This window comes from Dreissena polymorpha, chromosome 4, assembly GCF_020536995.1.
Source record: "Dreissena polymorpha isolate Duluth1 chromosome 4, UMN_Dpol_1.0, whole genome shotgun sequence".
In the NCBI taxonomy this organism is placed as follows: Eukaryota; Metazoa; Mollusca; class Bivalvia; order Myida; family Dreissenidae; genus Dreissena; species Dreissena polymorpha.
Window position 1 is genome coordinate 85,521,133 of NC_068358.1, and position 22,181 is coordinate 85,543,313.

General features: G+C 35.2%; 1 protein-coding gene across 1 annotated transcript in view; it reads right to left on the bottom strand.

The window, feature by feature from the left end:
- Positions 1-20,273, bottom strand: part of LOC127879928 (uncharacterized) — a 37,663-nt gene extending 17,390 nt beyond the window's left edge. Inside the window, exons 1-2 of the mRNA XM_052427041.1 lie at positions 20,100-20,273; positions 18,818-19,494 (exon numbers count right to left, since the gene is read on the bottom strand). Coding sequence (XP_052283001.1) covers positions 18,818-19,494; positions 20,100-20,221 — 799 coding nt within the window. The 5' untranslated portion in view covers positions 20,222-20,273. The remainder of the gene's footprint in view (positions 1-18,817; positions 19,495-20,099) is intronic.
- Positions 20,274-22,181: the final 1,908 nt, after the last annotated feature.

A 22,181-nucleotide genomic window follows, 5' to 3' on the forward strand; every position in this document is an offset into this window, starting at 1 on the left:
TCTTATACGACAAACACTTCTAAAACAAAAAAGCAAAAAACTGCTACTGCTTCGGCTACTCTTACTGCTACTGCTACTGCTACTGCTGCCGCTGCCGCTGCCACTGCCAAGGCCGCTGCCACTGCCGCTGCCACTGCCGCTGCCACTGCCGCTGCCGCTGCCACTGCCACTGCCGCTGCCACTGCCGCTGCCAGTGCTGCTGCTGCTGCTACTGATAGTGCTACTGCTACTACCACTGCTACTGCCACTGCTACTGCCACTGCTACTGCCACTGCCACTGCCGCTGCCACTGCCGCTGCTGCTGTTGCTTCTGATAGTGCTACTGCTACTGCTGCTGCTGCTGCTTCTGCTGCTGTTGCTGCTGCTACTGTTTACTGCTACTGATACGGCTACTGCTAGTGCTACTTCTACTGCTACTGCTAGTGCTACTGCTGCTGCTGCTGCTACTGCTACTGCTACTGCTACTGATTCTGCTACTGCTACTGCTGCTACTGCTGCTGCTGCTGCTACTGCTACTATTGATAATAATTCTCCTTCTACTTCTCTTTCTAATATTGCTAGCGATGCTTCATAATTTATTTTTAAATGTATCATTTTGTTAAAACAGGAAAGAACTGTTTTATATATTTTCTTAAAGGGATCTTTTCACGCTTTGGTAAATTGACAAAATTGAAAAAAGTTGATTCAGATTCGTAAGTTTTCGTTTTAGTTATGATATTTGTGAGGAAACATTAATACTGAACATTAACCATGCTCTAATATAGCCATTATATGCATCTTTTGACGATTTTAAAACCTAAAAATTATACAGCGTTGCAACGCGAAACGATTGAATAATTTGGAGAGTTCTGTTTTTGTCGTTAAATTTTGTGAAACTACGAAGATTGCTTATATAAGGTATAAAATACGTCGAGAATGTGTACTCGGCGGAATAGCTCAGTAGGCATAAGCGTTTATACTACATTGCAGGTATCCAGATGCAAATTTCTGCAAACGATTATATGTATATGTTTCAGGTCTATTTACCCTGCTCCAACCACTCTATAGATATTTTTGCTGACTATATCGGGAGATTATACGATATATATAACAAGTACGCTGATAACGGTACTGTAGTATTTATGGGTGATTTCAATGCGGACATAAGTATATCAGCTAATAATCCCCGCACTCGGCTTTTGCGTAGGTTATTAATTGACTGTAATATGCTAGCGGTTAACACTTTGCCCGAGTGTCGCGGATCAAACTGCACCTTTGTCTCCTACGACAGTACTTGTAGAACTACAATAGACTATATTTGTTTGCCTGTTGAAACTGCTGACCTTGTGCTATTTTCCGAAATTATTGATGATGATTGTCTTAATGTTTCTCGTCATATGCCTGTATTATTATGCTTTAATGTCTACTGGTTCTCGAGATTGAGCGTACCGGAAGTGTGTCCACAAAAGACATACATTAACTGGAAAAGGGTAATAACTTATCTAATAATAACTTATCTTTATTTTGATGAACTACGTTTAAGGTATAAAACTATAATTATCTATGTGTTGTGTGCCGCATACATACCATCTTGCTTTTTTAAATTTGATCACAACGGTCCGAAGTCATAAACATTCATTATGCATGGTTGCTAAAGCACAGTGTATACTAACTAACCTATGTTTATTGTTGTTTGCTAGGATTATTATTATTATGTTTTATTTTTTTTTATTTTTTTTTTTTGGGGGGGGGGGGGTGGGAGGGCTTTTATAGAAGATTTCAACTAGTCCTTCAATTAACGAAAAAAAATATTGGTATAGGAAATATAAAAGAGTAATAGACAGCTTCATTCATGCTGTTCTATTATGGTGTTTTAACGCATATAATTATGTATGGTTGATGAAGCACATTGTATGCTACCGATGTTTATTGTTGTTTGATGATGATGTTAAGTTGGTGTTGCTGTTGTTGTTAATGATGATGATGAGGAGGAGGAGGAAGAAGAAGAAGAAGAAGAAGAAGAAGAAGATGATGATGATGATGATGATGGTGGTGGTGGTAGTAGTGACGACGACGACGATGATGATGATTTTGATTATGATAATGAGATTTGAATTAAATTAATGCGCAAAGATTTTTCTTTTTAGCGGCCAAATGCAGATATCTGCGCTCGGCCGCTGTAAGGGTTATGTAATATTTGCAATCTACATAGGAGTCAATAGCAGATACCAAGCACCATATGCTTATGAGAAACAAAAGCAAAATATTGGCAATCGCTGAAATCTCGAATATGACTTACTCATTTTATTAAATGAAAACCGGTAACTATTTTAAACGGTTATTATATTGCAACAACTTAGCGGTGTTTATCCAAAAGACCATTGTTATAATTACAGGGACGTCAATAGGCCAAACTATTCAGGAAATATGATTTGAGTCGTCAAGGATAGATTTTGAGATCAATGTACGTCCGATGAGATTTAAAGGGAGTTTGAGGCGTAGGGACAGATTCGTTCGAGTACGCGATCATTTGAGAACAAATTATGTTGAAGCTTTATCGGAATTCCGGAAATTTGCGATCGGTACCGATTTTTTCTGGTTCTTTTTTATTGATTCTGATAAGTTAGCGGCCGGCACGGACATGAATATTAACTGACGAAAACCTCTTCGCTACTTTCCGAAAATCTTCGACATGTTGCAAATATCCGTAATATTCCGCATTGTACTCACCAGAAATTGCAACTAGAAAGACTACAATAAATCAGTTAGCTACGGCTCGGGCGGGGATTTACCTTTTATCCCTGTAAGGGACCTAATGCCCCAGACTACCGGCTATTTTTTCCGGAATTCGAACTTGATACACTTGATATCCCTGAATTAAATATTTATATCCGCACTTTTGATCTCTAGAGTGCTGACTGTTAGTATTGTATTTGACTGGAATGACTGTCGATTATGTGTTTTTAAGATTAAAACAAGCTTACGAAGAACTTTGTGTTTGCTTTTTTGTACGCTTTCTTTTTAAAAATGTATTGTCCGCCACGGACGCAACAATTGACCAAATGTACCAGATTGTGGTCTCTTTAAAGTGCTATGTTTTTACTGCCGTGATATCTTTAACAAACTACACATTATTGATCGTGGACGTTTTGTACTCTTATTGAATTTGTTTCCCCAAAATATGCTCTTCTATTAGTAGATGTTTAGGTGACGATGTTCTAATTATAGATCTTACACGGCCAAGAAACACTAGATAGGTCTTTGCAAAGAGAGCTGTTGGATATCGTGAATGCGTTCAATGTGACCTGTTTATTTCAGAAAGCTATGTGCAATGTTTTATGGGGATTTCTATCAAATTGCCAATTGCAAAATTTGATTTAATTCATTCGGACCTACAAGCGGGAAACTTCTTCATTAAAGTTCAATGGGCTTTTAAGAAGTTCGTTGAAAGGCCAAATTTGACGTTAAACAGCAACGCCGAAAAAATTGCTACTCAGTCTTATTTATCACTTTTTTTGTAAGATTTACCAGTAGACGTTCTTCAGTGAAATTAAGCAAACACACAGTGCCGACAAATATGGAAGGGTATTTAGGTAAAAATTACATCCTTCTTTGTGACTGTGTCATGATTCTTGATGGTACTTTCAATTAATATGTAGACACCTTTTCATGCTTGATGACACTTACATCTTGCCTGATGTCCAATGTCTATTTACATTCTGCTTAATGGTATCATGCATGTGTACAGATGCAACATTCTTGTTCGTTAATTGCATGCTGCATATGTGTATGTTGGTTTGTGCAGAGAGACTTGTGCAATAGGCGCAGTGCATAATGAAATCAAATATTAATGCGTTTAATAAATTAACGCGATGGTAAGATGTGAGTTTCACCCAAGCACAAAGCAACATACTATCATGCATGATACAATGATGTCAATTGACAGTCATTCCGAAATGCTACGGAGGACTACGGAAATTTACGGCGTATAACGGAAATTTTATGTTATAGGAGAAGTTGCGCACCTTTGTAAGATATTTGCTACTGAACCGAAATTAACCGCGTGTTTGTAGACTTAACTTTTTTTTGGTTAATGACTAACCATATTTTTTGTACAGTAATTTACCTTCAATAACCAAAGAAAGTCTATGGATATATTTCAATATATGCTACTAATGCATGTATGCAGAGCTCCAGATAAGACGCTTAAAGTCGTAAAAAATTGAATTAAATTTAGTAAAAAAGTAGACTTAAATTCTGTGCGTACGGTTACACATTGGAAAAATAAAATAAGAATTCAAAATGTGTGATCATGCGTAAAACTCAATATCAATGCATATAATGTAAACATTTTATCAATGAGTTCCCACTCGTCTAGGCCCTCATTACAATTATGAAATCAACAGCACTTTAACGTTATTATGAATAACAGACCATCTTTACAACAGTCGAAAAGCCGAACGTTTTCCATTATCTGGTCCTTTTATCGCAAAAAGTCTGCTGTAAACCGGCAATTGTCATTAGCTCTTCTTAGACTGCAAACCTAAATGCGGATGTGCCAAAAATTATATTTACATGAAAAAAAAGAATTAATAATAGACTTTAAGGCTGGATTATTATAGAGTGTAAACCAAGATTTTGCTGAAAAAGTTATCTGGAACTTTGCATGTATGTTGAGAGGAAATCGATTACATAATTTCAAATTTACTAGAGTACTTTTATATTGCACCACATAAAATGCTTTAAAACTATAATATTGAAGTGCACATATAAACTTTATTATAGATGGGTAGGTATTTCGTGTCAATCTCTTTCACATATGAAAGAGCTGTTGGTCATGCTGCTTTAAGTACATATAGATGCATGACACAATTTAGATTAAGCAAAATAAAACACTAGGTATTTGCCAAGAGTCAAATATATACGAGCAGTAAGAGCGTAATCGTGCACAGCGATACTTACTCTTGTAGAATTGAAACTCTTATTGCTTTCTTTCGAAATAATTTCATGTGTCCGATCTAATATGCAATATGCCCGGTGTTTTTTTTGCGGATTAATGTTCCGTTTTAGATCCATAATTAACGAATGCCTCAATATTTTCAAAAATTAACACCGGAATAATGTTCACCGACATTTTTTCATACAGATTGGATATAAATATTATAGAGCTTAACAAAAAATACATTAAGCCCTGTTCTCCCGGCACACGTGCTGGACACACAGGTGGTTAGCGTGTGGCTATGATAATAATTAGTGAAAACATCTTTTTGAATGATAAATAATCATATTAAAACGAAATATCAAATTTTCTAAAAAAAAAAAAAATCACTACCGTTTTATATATAACAAGGTATCCAACTCGAAATCATCCGAAAACGGGGTGCATCGTTTTGAGCAGCCATTACTAAATTAATTTTGCAGCGATTTTCATGACCCGGTCTTATTCAACGCAGAAATGAATTTCCTTTTAGGAAATGTATATATATTGTTATATTTCTACACATGCTGGGTCAAATTTTAAGAAATAAAGCTATACATAATTCGCTTGACCCAGTTGTTATCGATCAGACCGTATTTATGAATGAAATCTCCAGTTGTAAGGACACAACTCCGCATTGGAGCAATGAAATCACCCTTGTGTTTAAAATGTCAGTTGGTTGAAATGTATGTAAACAAAGGTTTGAAAATGCGCTGGACAGTTAGTTTTGATGCATAATTCTACGGCAAGCACGGTAAGAATGTTTTTTTTTCATACGTTTTATTGAATTATGGTATCGAGGTTCGTGAACTTTGCAGGGAAAATGCCCATTTCCCCGTGAAGATTTCAGTCATGAATACTGTCTGATCGATCACAGCTGGGTCACGCGAGTTGTGTATCGTGTTATTTTTTAAAAGTTGACCCAGTATTTGTAAAAATATTGCAAGACATATACATTTCCAGAAATGAAATTTATTTCTGCGTTGAATAAGACCAAGATCGTGAAAATCGCTGCAAAATTGATGAAGTAATGGCTGTTTAAAACGATGCATCCCGTTTTCGGATGATTTCGAGTTGGATACCTTGTTGAATATATATTTAACTTATTTTTTTTAAGAAAAGTTGATTTTTCGTTATAATATGATTACTTATCATTCCAAAATATGTTTTCACTAACTAGTATTATAGCCACACGCTAACCACCTGTAGCTGGACACTTTTAAAAAACACTATACAAATTCAAGTACTTATGCATTTAATTGATTGTAAACAATGACGGTTGAAATCCGTGCGTGGGAATTTTTCTGGTAACCAAGAGCGACGTCAACGTTCATGACAAACCTGTTTATATGACATTTATTTATTGATTTTTTCCAACTTGATTGAAAATTATGTTTTATGATATTTTAATACATGTAGATGAAGTAGTTGTTTTCTCAACGAGGAGTACAATAGTTGTACAGTACTAGACACGAGTACTTGTAACTTTCAGGTTTCTCTGTATACCACAGACATTATATAGTCATAAAATGATAAATATGTGTTTATAGAAATTGTAATTATAGCATGGTAAACAGACTAGAGAAATCTGAAAGTTTCACGCACAGGTCTGTGGCAATGGGGGTTTGGGCTACTTTATAAATATGAGGTCGATATGCAATGCACATCGGTAGATTACGTCTACTGTAATTATTTGGACTAGGGAAGGGCCACAATTCCAACACATCAGCCCCGTTATGTTCTGAATAAAATGCATGTATAATTTCTTGAGTGCCAATTGCATCTTACAAATATCAAAAACATTCACGGCAGTCAATTCATTGTGTAAACTTACTGGTCTTCATGGCAATAATGAACGTATTTAGTTTAATGGAGATTATATAACGAAGGGAACTAATTCAGCTTATTCAGTTTACTAGTCAAAATGATTCGGATGTTTTCGCTTTTTTTTCCGAAAAGTAATTTATTCAATATACGGAAAATAAACGCGCGCCACCTGATGTCATAATTTAGTAACTTGCATTCTGCTTACTGCCTGTTGCTAACTGCCGTTGTTAATGACGCTTAGTGGCAAAACCGATTATGACTGGTTTCAGGAATAATGAACACACAAACATTGGATAGTCACCAAGCATGTTGAAACAATCATCAAGTATAACCGATAGAGAACAAGCATGTTGGAACTGTCATGAAGCATGTTAGAATAAACATCACGCACAATGTAAATATTATTCATGAATGATGTAATGTTGCAGCAATCATCAAGTATAAACGAATAGACAACAAGCATGTTGGAATTGTCATAAAGCAAATTAGAATAAGCATCGGTCATAATGTAAATATTCACCACGAATGATGTAACTTTTACCTAAATATCCTTCCATAGACATGTGTTGTTACTAAAATAGACATAGAGATTTGAGCATTGGGAGTGACCTAATCATACTGTGCTTTAGCAGTATTACGGAATACCGTTAGTGCCATCGTGGTTACACATTACAATCCAGAGGGCGAGAACGCGAGAACGCGATAGTACGACGGCGACAATGTGACAATACGATGATGAAAGGGTGACAATACGATGGCGACAATGCGATAGTACGATGGCGACAATGCGAGAACGCGATAATACGATGACGACAATCAGACAGTGCGATGACGACAGTGCGACAATACGATGGCGACAGTGAGATAGTACGATGGCGACAATACTACAGTTCTATAGTGCGATAATACGATGACGACAGTGCGAAAATACGATGACGACAGTGCGACAATACGATGGCGATAGCCGACAGTGCGATAGTACGATGGTGCCAATGCGATAACGCGATAGTATGATGGCGGCAATTCGAAAATGAGATGGCGACAGTGCGACAATACGATGGCGACAATGCGATAGAACGATGGCGACATTGCGATGATACCACGGCGACAGTACGATATGACTATCGCATTGTCGCCCCCGTACTATCGCACTGCCGCCATTGTATTGTCGCACTGTCGCATTGTCGTCATCGTACTAGCGCGTTTTCGCAATCGTACGAACGCATTGTCGCCATCGTATTGTCGCACTGTCGTCATCGTACTTTCGCGTTCTCGCATTCTCGCCCTCTGGATTTTAATGAGTAACCACGGTGGCCCTAACGGTATTTTGTACAGTAAAGTGCGTAAAATCTGGTTTGGAATAACAATTTTTATGCCGAAAACCCGACTTTGTTTTATAAGTAGTAGTCTAAATATACAATGAGTTTTCCGAGCATTAAATAAACATATTAAAATAAAATTCATGTTCGTATCAGTTGAAGTTCTTGTTAATAGTAGAAGCAAAAAACACAATAAAACGCTGATTGGGCTTACTAATTTGAGGCAAGAAAAAACACATCGCGCTATTATATATAACATATAACGCGCATCCGCAAAGTTCGAGCGCCCGTCTCGGTGCCGTCGTTTCCGGTGAAAGTTTCGCACAGGAGCTACCGAGTTAGGATATGAGACCACGAATCATGGCTTGACTTTATATATCAGTCAGCGTAGTACCTGACCAGACTGCGCGGTTGGACAAGCTAGGATGGACCAACTTCGGCCGCATATGACATAAGACCCATTTTCGCATGACGCGGGTCATCTGACCTTTATAATGTGTATATAGCTTTGAATGGAATTTGCACATAGTTTTTGGCATGGACTTATTGTTATGTTAATGTGTTGCACGCTTTCAAAAGCAGAGGGCATATATAAGATCAATTATACTACGGAGTTCATTTTCTGTTGCAAAATGAAATGCAATAAAGATTGTTACTCAGCGGTGTGTACAGTATGACAGCGTTGTCTGTCTGCGATGCATTTATACTGGTTCTAAGCTGGCATACTCACCAATTGGACTCAACCATCTGCTCGAACAAGAAATGATAAGTTCTACTAGCATAAACCTTTAATTGTAACTCATTTTAAAAATATTCATGTTATTTATATTATTCAATTTATTATTCAAAATTATAATTATTATTTCCTTTATTGTTGTTTTTCGCATTAAGAAACTTATTCGGCTTACGAAACTGAAAAATCCCATTGGAAAAAAATCCCATGGGAAAAAAAATCCCATGGGATTTAAAAATCCCATGGGATTTTTTGTTTTTTTTTAAACACGACTAAACGCATTAAAATATCGTAGTTGTTCATCATTTCATAAAATATGATGTTTCTGAAAGTTTCATGAATAAATCTCTCAAAATAAGAAAAAAATCCCATGGGATTTTTTTCTCCCATTTTAAAATGGGATTTTTTTATTACTAAATATTTTTATATATAATTGGCATAAAACCAATATACAGTCCTTAAATAACGTTAAAATACTTGCAAACGCAAATAAAACACGTTTTTTAAAATGTTCAAAATCCCATGGGATTTTTCTCCCATTTGCAAATTATGGGAGAAAAAAAATCCCATGGGAGAAAAAATCCCATGGGAAAATCGAAAATCCCATGGGAAAATGCAAAAATCCCATGGGAACCCCAACTTTGCTTATAAATTTCATAGTGAAGAAAACGCGTTTTTTGAGTGAAAATAACCAATTATTAATCAACGATAAGACTTTTATCGCATACTATGTCTCAAAGTAGCAAATCTTTAAGAAAAAGGGTACTTAAGTTTGCGAAATTTCGGTTTCGCAAAGTTTTTCCGGTGGCCGTTTTATCATGATACTATGTGAATAAAAGATCATTATGATCACATTAACGGAAACTGAATTTATTTCTCCACGTGTACATCCTCTGCAATTCTTCGTACAGTAATAAGCAAAAAGGCAGGATAGTAGACTGTGTACCTTGTCGTTTGCCAATAGTTTTATTTGCCCGTTATTGATTAATCAACTCAACATATATACACATGTAATTAAAACTTTTTTGATGCTTAGTACGATTGTTTCGTTGAGAACAAGTCAAGCAATGATATTATCAATGATTTAAATTCAGTATATACATTCATCGAGTGGCATGTGCATGGACGAGATCCTTAATTTAAGTGCATTTTATTTGCGTAATTTTTGTTGTCATGTTTATTACAAAACGTCAGTAGAAATTGGTCTCAATAGCCAGAACTAACATCCAAGACTTTTAGTTTTAACGTGTTCATTCCTCTAGCTACCGTCTTTCTCATGAAAAATACATTGTACCGTCGATATGTAAGATTACCTACCGCATCACACAAGGAAAAAACTATAAAACTGATGTGGACGTGCTTGACATAATACAATAAATCAATTTATTATATACCTGTTTAATGCTTTTAAGAAAATACAGGTTGTATCGATCGTTGAAATAAAAAATCCCGTATTACGCTACTCGCTGTTTCCAACTCCGTATTACCATACTAGCCGGACTACTTCGACCCATTTAATGACGTCACATTACACGCACCAAAAATAGAAATATTTTATATTACGAAATATATTACGTAGTACATCGTGTGTCGTCATTTCTGTGACAAAACACAATAGTTTTATTATCTTAACTCTGTAAGGACATGTCGGACGTGGTGTTTTTTAACAGTAAACTATGTGTTAAAACGTATTTTGGAGTGTGTGTTTATCATGCATAAATGTATATTTCGATAGGAATACAATAAAATAGTGCGGTTTAAACTAAGTTTCGATAAAGACATGGAAGATAGAAGTAGAATTGCATATCGTTTAAACGTTTTTGTTATAAACATCGGATTAAAGTTGTCAACTTAATTGTTATAAAAATTGGATCAACGATGGCATTAAGGTAAGCGTGTCGGAAACCTGTGTTTTCCCGGTTCGAATTTTTACACGTTAATTTACATAAACTGTATTCATACGCGTCTTAAATAAACTATGGCGTACCGTTGTTGTCATTGTTTTGTCAGTTTTGTTAAAGTAAAAAATACATTTGTTAACTGTTTTCGTTAGTTGTTGTATATAATAAAAGGAATAGTACGCTAGTCAATTGTTCCAAGAGTTTGTATCACTCTCGTGGCTTGTTCTATTTCGCATCACACTCGAGGCTCCGCCTCTCGTGTGATACGTCATCACACAAGCCACTCGAGTGATACAAACTCTTGGAACAATTGACTAGCGTAATATTCCGTATGTATTTATAGATGATATAAGTTGTAAACCATCAACATGCACCTTGTATTACAAATAACCTGACGTTCATACATATAATTACTTATCATAATTACAATCATCATCGTTCTCGGCAACCTCTTCAATTGACTACATACCATATATGACATATCGTATTTTATATTTTGCTTTGCTTTGGATAAACAATTACACACGAGTAATGCATTTATAAATAAGCAGAAAACAGCGATATGTTTGGCATTTATTAATAGAAATTTATTAATGAATTAATAGAAATAACAAAGAATGCATTCATTGTAATAAATGGTATAAATCAAGGCAAGAGAGGCAAATAAAAAATTGTGACACGTAAGTTGACGAATTTAATAACCGTTCCCTAAATTGTCCGATCAATACAGTGGGATCATGCTTCTTGGATTTCAACTTGTTCAATTTGTTTAAGAGACACTCATGTTCCTTTTCTCTTAATTTCGTAACGACATAACATAATGTACAAATTGCTGGAATAGTTTTAATCTACAAATCACATGTGCAAGTCACATCGCATTTCTAAAGATGAGAACCAGTTCTTAGTTCTTATGCAATGAGAGCTTCCACTTTACTTCCCAAGAGTTGTTTGATTATCAACCATTGTTCAATATTAGTTATACGAACTGACTAAAAACTCATTATCCAAATCACATATTTTTAGTATGAGTCCGTTGTCAGTAAGGTTACAATGTTATTGACGTTAAAATCAACAATATTAGTAAATATTAAACCAACTATTTCAAGGTCAGAATTTCACTTACCGAGTTTATATATTTTATCACCAGAATTATGTTATGGATACTTGTGTGTTCAATATGGAATAATTATAAATGTTTGTCTCTCATAAATCTTATTTTAGAAACACTATTTATGTCAAATCAATGTTAATATCAGCTGCAGATGCAACGTTCTTGTTGTTTTGAAAAGGTTTATCATGTTAAACACCAAAGTCACCGACATTTCAAGCCATGAAAACGTACAACACTTTCACTTGTAATGAAGCTAATTACGAAAGTGTCAAAGCACTTGATGAATATGATAAATCATATGCGACGATATGTTGATTTTATCTATTGTATACATAACTCTGAGTCCAATACATATTGTTAAATAATTACTACTACGTTTGTCGATTCAAGTAAAGAGCCTCGAATCGCAATACATATTTTCATGTCGCCTTATAAACTACTTTATTACATGCCACACCCTGTTTCCCATGTTATATAACCATTACGAATATTTTTATCTTATACATGTGTAATATACTTTTAAAGCGTTTTCATTGGCGTATTTTCGTTCGATTGACAAATCGCATTTTGTTATTTTGCTGAAATGACGTTGCAACGTCAAATGACGTCACGAAATGTAAACAACGTTCGGGATTTATCATTATGTTTGCGTAAATATTTTTTTAATTTGCTCATTTAAAAGCATGTGATAAAAAAGATCTGACACTCGTTGTCATTTCATACTATATTTTATTAAACTCGTCCAGGAAATTCGTTAGTAAGCTCGCTTACTAACAACATTCCTAAAATCGTTTTATAAGATTTGTATTTAATAAATATGTGTATTTTGTGTATGAACGTGACATGAAAACAGTACAATCAATCCCCTTTAACTTTAAAAACTATATCACAGTTGACGATGTATCACAGACAATCGACGACAATTTTTAAGGCTAAAATTTGATTATTTAAAAAAAGAAATTTAATGAAAACAGTGCAATTTAAGTTGATATGGCACGTATTATTCAACTGTTAGACATTTCATATCAGCATTCATCACTGTCGTTGTCATAGTTGTCGGAGTTATCACTATGTATGTAGTTGTAATTCGAATTGCTGTCATCATACCTTGTTGAAATCGGAACAATCTGGCAATGGTCCCTGTTTTCATGTTCCTGGTTCCATTCTTCCCTGGGTTTCCGCGGACAATAATCGACAGCCCACCGTTTCTCGTAGTACGCCTCGCTTCCGGCATACTGTCCCCGGCATTGACGGGTACAGTGAGACACATCTCGAGCAAATCGAGCTCCTTAAAAACACAAAGACGTCGGTTGTTCGTTGTCATCCACTTTCCGTCTTGGTTTACTACGGTAATTGCAGGTATTGAGTAAATTCTGCATCTCCGAATATATTTCATATTTAATGTTATGTCTTTAAGAATTATGTGAATAACAATTCATAAAGAAATAATATGATTTTGAATCGCAATCATATTATACATCCTTATACTGGTTTAAATAAACTTGATTAAAAAAAATAAAAATGTGTTTTTTCACAGTTTATAACTACATGAAAGCGATAATATGTGATCTTATTGCTTTTCTTTAAATCATATTTAACGCTGATAAATAATAAATATTGAATACAAGTTATGGGGAGGTAATACCAGAAAATAAACGAAACCAGAGTTGTAATTAATTAAAAATACTTTACTGGTGTACACAAGACCAATTTAACTGTGCAGATTAGTAATATCGACACAGAGACACATTTTTATTCTACCAACAATACTAGTTATCATGTTGATATTGACGTTAACGTAAGCGTTATTAATTTCATTTAAGAAAACTGTATGTTTGATGGCGCCAAATAAGGATAGTTGAGTCATTATATATATCTTATATAACATTTCTCGTTCATGTAATTATATTTGTTTGTTGAAAATGATTACATTGAAATCGTTAATTCTCACTTTGAAACATAACACGTTTTTTAAATTGTGTTTGCACAGACAGGGCAAAAACAATATGTCCCCCACTATAGTGGCGGGGACATGAAAATCGCCATTACCGTATGATAAGACATTATAGGCTATACAAGCGAAATTGCATCTAAGAAATCGATGACAAAATTCATAAGTTAAACGATATACTCAATACTATCTCTTCTTGTTAACACTATATTTCATATTTATGCAAGTGCAAGTGTGGTTTTCCCGCATGGCTGGACACAGAATACGTATGTATTTAAAGCATAACAAGTGTTATATACACGCCGTCATGTATACATGCTTAGAGGCGTCTATCAATGCTGTTCGATTTTCAAAAACAATAATGAACGATTGCGTATTGTAGTGAGGTTTAACAAAGTAAATAAACTTGATCAAAAGTAGCTCTTACAGAATTGTAATATTAGTATTAATAATAACTTAGAGAGAAAATATTTCGACATACCAAAATAATACCAATCTATATATGTGAATGTGTCAACAATACCTGATTGTGTAATTTGTATGGAAAAACACTTAGTAGAAACAAGTTCAAAAACTGCACAATCGCTTTTTAATTTACATTAATAAGGGCTAGTTTGGTGGACATGTGGAATTTGATTGCTAGAAATATATTTGGCCACAAAGCTTTATTAAAACGAATGCAAAATTACCTGTAAAAAGCTAATCGAAGATTGAACTCACTTGAATTGTGTAAGTACATGTAACTATGAGATTTACACACCATATGAATATAATTTGATTTATTTCATAACTATCAATGCACAAACATTTTATAATTTATAAAACTAGTATCCTAGTTTTATCCTATCCTACAACTATCATCTACTGTATCACCCAACAATGTAATGTTATACTTTTAACATTCTAATGTCAAATTAATATGAACAACACTATTAATATCATTCTTTAATGGCATTTTTGTTTCAAAGTATTCAATTTTTATTCAATGGCCAGACCAATTGAATGACCAGATACAAGTTGTCGTTATTCATTGAATCATTCGAATCACGGTATCCCTTGTTATCTTGTTTAATTGTACAGTTGGAACCTATATTATCTGTTGTAACCCAGGAAAATTATCTCCTGTTTCTGAACATGTTGGTAGATGCACCTGCCTAGTTGTTCGATGTTCCATTTATTTCCTTAAAACATATTGCACATTTTCAAAATGTTTTTTTCTATATGTCATGATACCGAAAAAGATCATTCACACTGTTAAGCGTTTTCAGACGAAATACAGAATGTATGTCTAATCCCCGTACGTGCTTAAACTCGCCAATGTATGTTTATTATCTCTTCTGTAGCACCTTAGCACTATGGTACTCAAAACAGTGAAAAACTGTAGATCTATTTGTTTGCAGAACCAAAGGAATTTGTGCATTTTGCAGTTCCTCACAGTTACGTAAGCAACCTTTAACTCCGATCAATGTGTCGATCAGTGTGACAGTAAAGACGTCAGATCGACTGACATTTCAGTATAGGCCGACATTGTTATTAAAAAGTCCTAAGTTGATATGCATCAAAACCCGTTATGAGGAAGTAAAGTATGAAATATAATAGTGTCGAATAAATTAATATGTTTATAGTACGACAACTTTCAAGTTGATTGTTACTAAATGTACCGAATCTTCACTTACTGCACACGACGGATTATGTTTCATTAATAAACACACGTACCTGATTCGTGTGGGTATTCTTCGGGAATGTATTTTAAGAAAACACGTTTTTTATCAAAAAGTGTTACATGAGAAACCAGTGTTGAAATACCCCACAGGAGCCTCTATTAGGAAAACGCGATTCTTATTCAGCAGCTCAAATACATGTATGGCCTGACATGTACCAAAGTACACATGTGTCAAGATTGCTGTGATGTCATTACAGACTACTACGTCAGTACTGAGTAAACTGAATTCAGTTAGCGTGTAGTCTCTGTCATGGGTGGGTCACTGAATGGAAGTTGCAGATTATAGAAAAGAATTTTGAATATGGCAAAATAGATGCGCGCATTAATAATAATTTATATCAGCTCTCATCTGCAAATCAAATGAAATATAATTGCGTGTGCTTGAAATAGTGATAAAGTAGTGAAATTACACGTTGATCACTGCGAATTAAAAAAGTTGAACAAACTGTTTTTCCTTAAGAGTAAATGTTTAAGATATATACCGGACTAAAGTGATGAAAATACGTAATGTTACAGTACCGGATTACATGGGCATTTAAGAGGCCAAACCTGTAGAGGGGACTTACCTTTGTGGTCACATGTTGCCTGGACGTTGAGGGAATGAAACCCTTTCCGATTCACAAAGGAAGGCTCATCTGGACCACCGGGAGAAATGATACGGACGTGTGTACCGTCGACACAGCCTATAACGCCCGGAAACCCTCTCATTTCAAAGAAACCCGTCATCACTCGTCGTCTGTCAGCGTCAGTAACGGGAAACCTTATCACCATATCCTTAAGTGCAAACAAGCTGTTCGTCACGTCGGTCACAACTCGGGACACAGTTGCAATGTCCACGCCGAAGGTGTCTCCTATTATCTGGAGAAAAGCCCCGGAAGCGAGAAACCTCAAAGTCAACATGATCCGTTGTCGAATGGTCAGTGCCTGGTTTCGGCGCGTCCGTGTTCGTAATGTTGGCTCCAACAGTCCCACAAGTTGGTCAATGTTGTCCGTCGAAAACCTATACCTTCGGCGCACTTCGTCGTCCATTAAGTCCGTCTCCTGTCTGTCGACTCGTCGAAAAAGTCGAGGTCTACGATATCTGACCATATGAACGTCCGCAATGTTTGTTGTGGTTAAAATGCAGTTACCCAGCTAGCATAGGTGGGTAAAAAGTTGCCGCGGTAAGTGCGAGGTAATTTTTTGTGTGAATTGTTTATACAAATGGTTTAACCATGGTAAGCGGTCTGGTTACCGCGATAACGTGGTACCCTTGCGGTTAAAATGTTTATACAATTGGCTGCAGGTGGTCATGATTGTATTTTACCACATCGATATTTATGTAAGTGATGTATGTTTTCACCAAAACACCAACAAATTAGGTATTTAATAGATATCGAAACAAACAGGTTCGTATGGCATGTTCTTTTTATATATACCATGATTTAAGTCTGTCACACCAGGTCTGACACATGGATAATCATCTGATTATTGCTTTTTTTTTCATAAGTACGAATGGTGTCGAGCGCGATACGACTTTTTGTAAGTCATCTTAAATATTTCACGACTGGTAAACGTTTAATTAGACGACATATTGGTTCAGAAATTCGATGAAGTGCTTCGCAAGTGGCAATCATTTTGCAGTGTCTTAAAATAAAATATGTTGTCATCCGGTTACCTTGTATTGCTTCGTCCGACATTTTGGGGCGATTGCTTTCTGCAATTCGCCCCATAGGTATCAAAATATACGTATGACGACGAAAGTAGTCCGTTACTGCATTTAACCACTTTGCATCCAGTTTCTGCATTCGCAAACAAAATAGTTCCGATGAGCGCGTTCCATCCATGGCAACGTCTTTTCACTGTGGCATTAGCACCCGAGTAATACGGAGTCCTCTTTTATGGTGTATACAGCGACGAAATATCGGTTCAATACTGAACTATCTACACTTAACCGATAGAGCGCATTTATGTTCTTTTGTTTTAAGAAATCAACTGCGTTCGCTGTATGGGCGACAAAATTTTATTACCACGCGCTACATTCTTTACTGTCAAAGTAAACATCTCAATGTTCTGTGCGCTACAAAGTTTTATATGACAATTCGCCCGTGCTTTTCATGCCAGTTTTGAATTTTTTCCTTACACACGAAATACATGTTATGGTTGTCACCTTCACAGCAGCTATATACATACGTATATATAAACTTCGCATTAAACGTATGCATACTTAAAGGGGCCGTCCAACAGATTTTTGCATGTATTGAAATTTGTCATTAAATGCTTTAAATGCTTTATATTGATAAATTTAAACATTTGAAATAAAAATCTCCTGTAAAAAAAAAAGAATACAATATAAAAATGGAAATAAAAATAGACCTCAACAGGGCTCAAACCACTAATCCCTGGATTCCTGGAGTCCTAGACTAAAAAGCCTCCCGCCTGGACCACTCGACCATCCACGCTCATGTTTGGAACGGATGTATTTTATAGCTATATAAGCAATCCTCGTAATTTCCCAAAATATCGTTTCGCGTCGATACGACGCTTTATCCGTTGGACGGCCCCTTTAATGTGTATTTCGAATAGTTGTAATAATATAAAACTAACAAACATTGCTGTGTACATAGTGTAAGTTTTACTTTGTTATGATTGTTGTTAAGCGTTGGTCAATTTAAATCTATGTGATTGCCAAAAAGCCTAAGCATATTTCTTATGAAATGCAAATCAAAGATATCAAATATATTATGCAATATTTACAGTGAACGCTTTCAACAATCTCGATATTCGACATAAGTTGATCAGATTGGGAAAACCAGCACGTACATAAACATAAAACACTCTTCTGTGCTTAATAATATTACTTGTTTCAAGTTGACTGTTCCAAGTATTCAGTTGTGTTAGTGCAAATCTTAAAATCATCTTGCAAAAAAACACAAAAACATTTAGCACTTTGCAAAAAATGTTCAAAGATCTACCATTTATAGAATTGTACATCCACAGCAAGATTTGTTCGAATCGCCATTGTTAGGCCTGCTGCCTTCGCGGTATGTTGGCATGACATAGCGTGGTTCTGATGCATTCGATGCATGTTCTGTAGCACGAACGGAGTTGTGGTCAACTGAAGTGTCTGACATAGAGACCGTGGGTCTTGATGGACTTCCTTGCTTTGAATAATTACCCAGCTGATCGCGGTTTTGAGATCCTGGACTTTCGCATTGCGTTGAATAATTGCATTGCGGAACACGGTCTTGCGAGACGGAAAGTTCACTTTTCTTTGAATAATTGCTCTGATCCCCGTACTGCGACCCTGAACTACCTACTTGCGTTGAACAGCTTCTCTGATCACGGTATTGTGATTGTGAAGAGTGGGTATGTCGCTGACTATAATCACCATTTGCCTTACCGATGTCAGAAAAGCACGGATATTTGGATGACGAAGAGCTTATCGGACTTATTTTTACCGGGGCTTTGTAGGACGCTTGCAAACCACTACTTAAAGGGTTGGATCGAAAACTATCTGAAGTCGAACGTATCGTAAGTTGAGGTGAATGTTCAGGGCTGGTTTGAACAGTCATCGCAACGTTGGTTTTTGTTGCAGTGGTCATGTGTGCTGGTATAGACGATTGTGGTTTCGATGTTGGTGCCTGGTAGGAGAACAGAGTTGGACTTTCGCTTAAATCTTTTACTTTGTATTTCGACTGATACACAGATGCTTTATTGGATATTCGCAATTTCGATTGGACCTTTGGCTTATATGGTGTTGGTTTGTTATGCCAATACCCTCCTGCAGGTCCACGAACGCGAACAGACGTCCCACCGTTATATGATGTAAGCTTTGCCTCGGGTATATATGAGGATATTCGTACCGGAATTGTGTCGCATTTTCCGAGCCGTTCCAGCTCACGAAAAACCCATAAGCGTCGATTGTCTGCGGTAACCCATTTTCCATCGCGGTTCACCACCGTTATCTTCGGAATTGAAGACACTTGACATCTACGAATTGGACATGATTATTGAAAAGATTTTTGATAATCCATCTTTTTAATTATTTAAATAAAAGTTATTAAAAATGATAACTCAAACTATAAAACGTACAGGATATAATATAGGACATCTGTATTTCTTAGTATTAGGTCAACAGACGTAAACACGGCTATAGAAACATTTCATGTTCTATAAGCTATGTTAATCGCACCGTGCCATATTCTTGCATTATACAGTTGTTTAATGTATATATAACGCTCCGATCATTTTTTAAACATGTTGCGGGAAACTGGTCGTAAAATATGAACGTAATACCTGTATTGTTGAGCGCGTTTGACATGATTTGTTTTCCTTTTGCTTAAACTTATCTACTTCAAATAAAATCTGTGATTAAAGAAATGTTTTCGAAACTCATTCTTGTTGTGTCAATTTTTCGGACCGAGTTTCCAAAAACAATAAATTTAACTAACTGTTATAAATGAATATATTATCGAAACAAATACATTAAATATAGCAGTACAACGAATATTACTTTCTTTAAAATTTATCTTCCAGCATCATGTAAAAATAAGCAATTGTAATCAATAATACTCGTGATTTATGTTTTATCTTACATTCCTTCACAGACGTCATCCAATGTATCACCAATTCTAGTTCCATTGTGTGATGACCGCTTATCAAAGACATTATTAATAGAATCTTGCGAATAAAATATTTGTGATGGTTTAAGATCCATTCTTAAATTTAACAACAACCTCCCACAACAAGTTAACGCGTCCTAATGTGCACCAAACTTTAATCACAATCTATACAATCTAATCAATATTGTAGTTTAGTAGTAAAAATAGATTTTCTGAAAACGAAAATTGATATATACACGTAGTCTATTGCTAGCGTTTAGGTACTGTTTTTACAATTTTGCCAAGAGTACAGCCATTGGAAAAAATGGCATTATATAAACTATTAAATTAATAATAGGTACACGCGTACAGATTATCATTTTAATGACACATTGCTTTATAAAGAAATATGATATTTAAATTTTAAAGGATGTCCGATAATATTTAGCAGACTTGAAGGAATAACATAATTATTTTTCTCAAAGTTTCGTAACCGTATTTTAACTTTGATCAATATGTCCACTAATATGACAGTAATGACGTCATAGCGCATTACATTACGGTATCTGGCGAAATTACCACGAGACAGGTTAAAGTGACCGTCAACCACAAACGACGAAAAAATTAAAGTTCTAAAATACCGTATTTTTTATAATTATTAGTTTATATTGATTAAAATATCACATTCCTTGACAAAAGTTGTTCAGTTTTCATATTGTCATATATTCGGTAATAACATTTTACTGGGCATGTGGTGTTAATTATATATATATATATATTTATATATAATGATCAATCTACTTGCGTTATTTATAGAGCGTATATCGCAATGTCACCTATTTTCGCGATGTACTTTCGATTTTACATCGCGAAATTGTATTACCGAATATACTGAAAATAATATACTAATTATTGAAAAAAAAGGTTTTTAGAACTTTTCTTTTTGCGTCGTTGGTGGTTGACGGTCTCAAATACTAGAATATAAGCGCATCATATACAGCAAAGAAGAAGTGAGGAATGAAACTTAATAGCGTCGACTTAATATAAATTTAACCCTTTAATCAAAATGTTAATCTTCACTATTGTTTTTGTCATAAATTACGACAGCTTTGCTTTGAAATTAAATATCACTAAAAGGATCGATTCTTAATTTTCGCAGCACGACTGTTTAAATGTAATCAATAATACACGTACCGGATTCGTATGGGTATTAATTGGGTTTAATTTTTGGAAAACACGTTCAATATAGATAATATTTACATTATAACAAAGTCGTAGTATAAGGTAAAGTTTGCCAAAAGCAATCAATAATAACGTGTATTTATATAACCCATTATTACATTTTCAGTAAAATCGTCTTCAAGGTATTAATCTTGCATTATTTAAACATTCCAGACGAAACATGTGTATTGTACACTGCTTCTTTTAGAAGTATCTTGTCATTATATAGATATGATATGACTGTTTACAAGCGACATAGTAAATTAAGATAAACGTATTTTATATAATGTGGGTGGGGTCACAATGAATCAGACAACAGCAACAACTAGATATGCGACGAGTAATCAACATAATGTAATTAACAATATGACTTTGCTTTAAATCATGGAAAGATCTAAAAAAAAAAACACAGCCATTCCGTTTTTGTTCCCCACCTTCCTGCGCATCTGGGTTTGTCAAACATAAAGTCATCAACCTAACTCAGTTTTCTTTCTTGTTTTTATAGCATCATGTACGTTTGTGGTTTTAGAAAAATAACAACATTAAATGCAAAACAAAGTGTCGTGGAGTGTAATCGTCAGTCATCTTTTTTTTATTCAGCAGCAATTTGTTTGTTTATCTATGTTCGGTTATCTATAGGTAACTCAAATTGTATTTGAACTGCTGTTTGTTTCATAAGAACGAAGAAGGTTTGTCTTACTCCGTATGTATGATAAAACAAATATAAAACTAAAGAACACGCTTTTTGAATTTGTATTAAATAAATATGTGTATTCAAGTGCCATGAAAACAATACAATCAACCCCCTTTTACTATAAAAACAATATCACAGATGTATCACAGACGATCGACAAC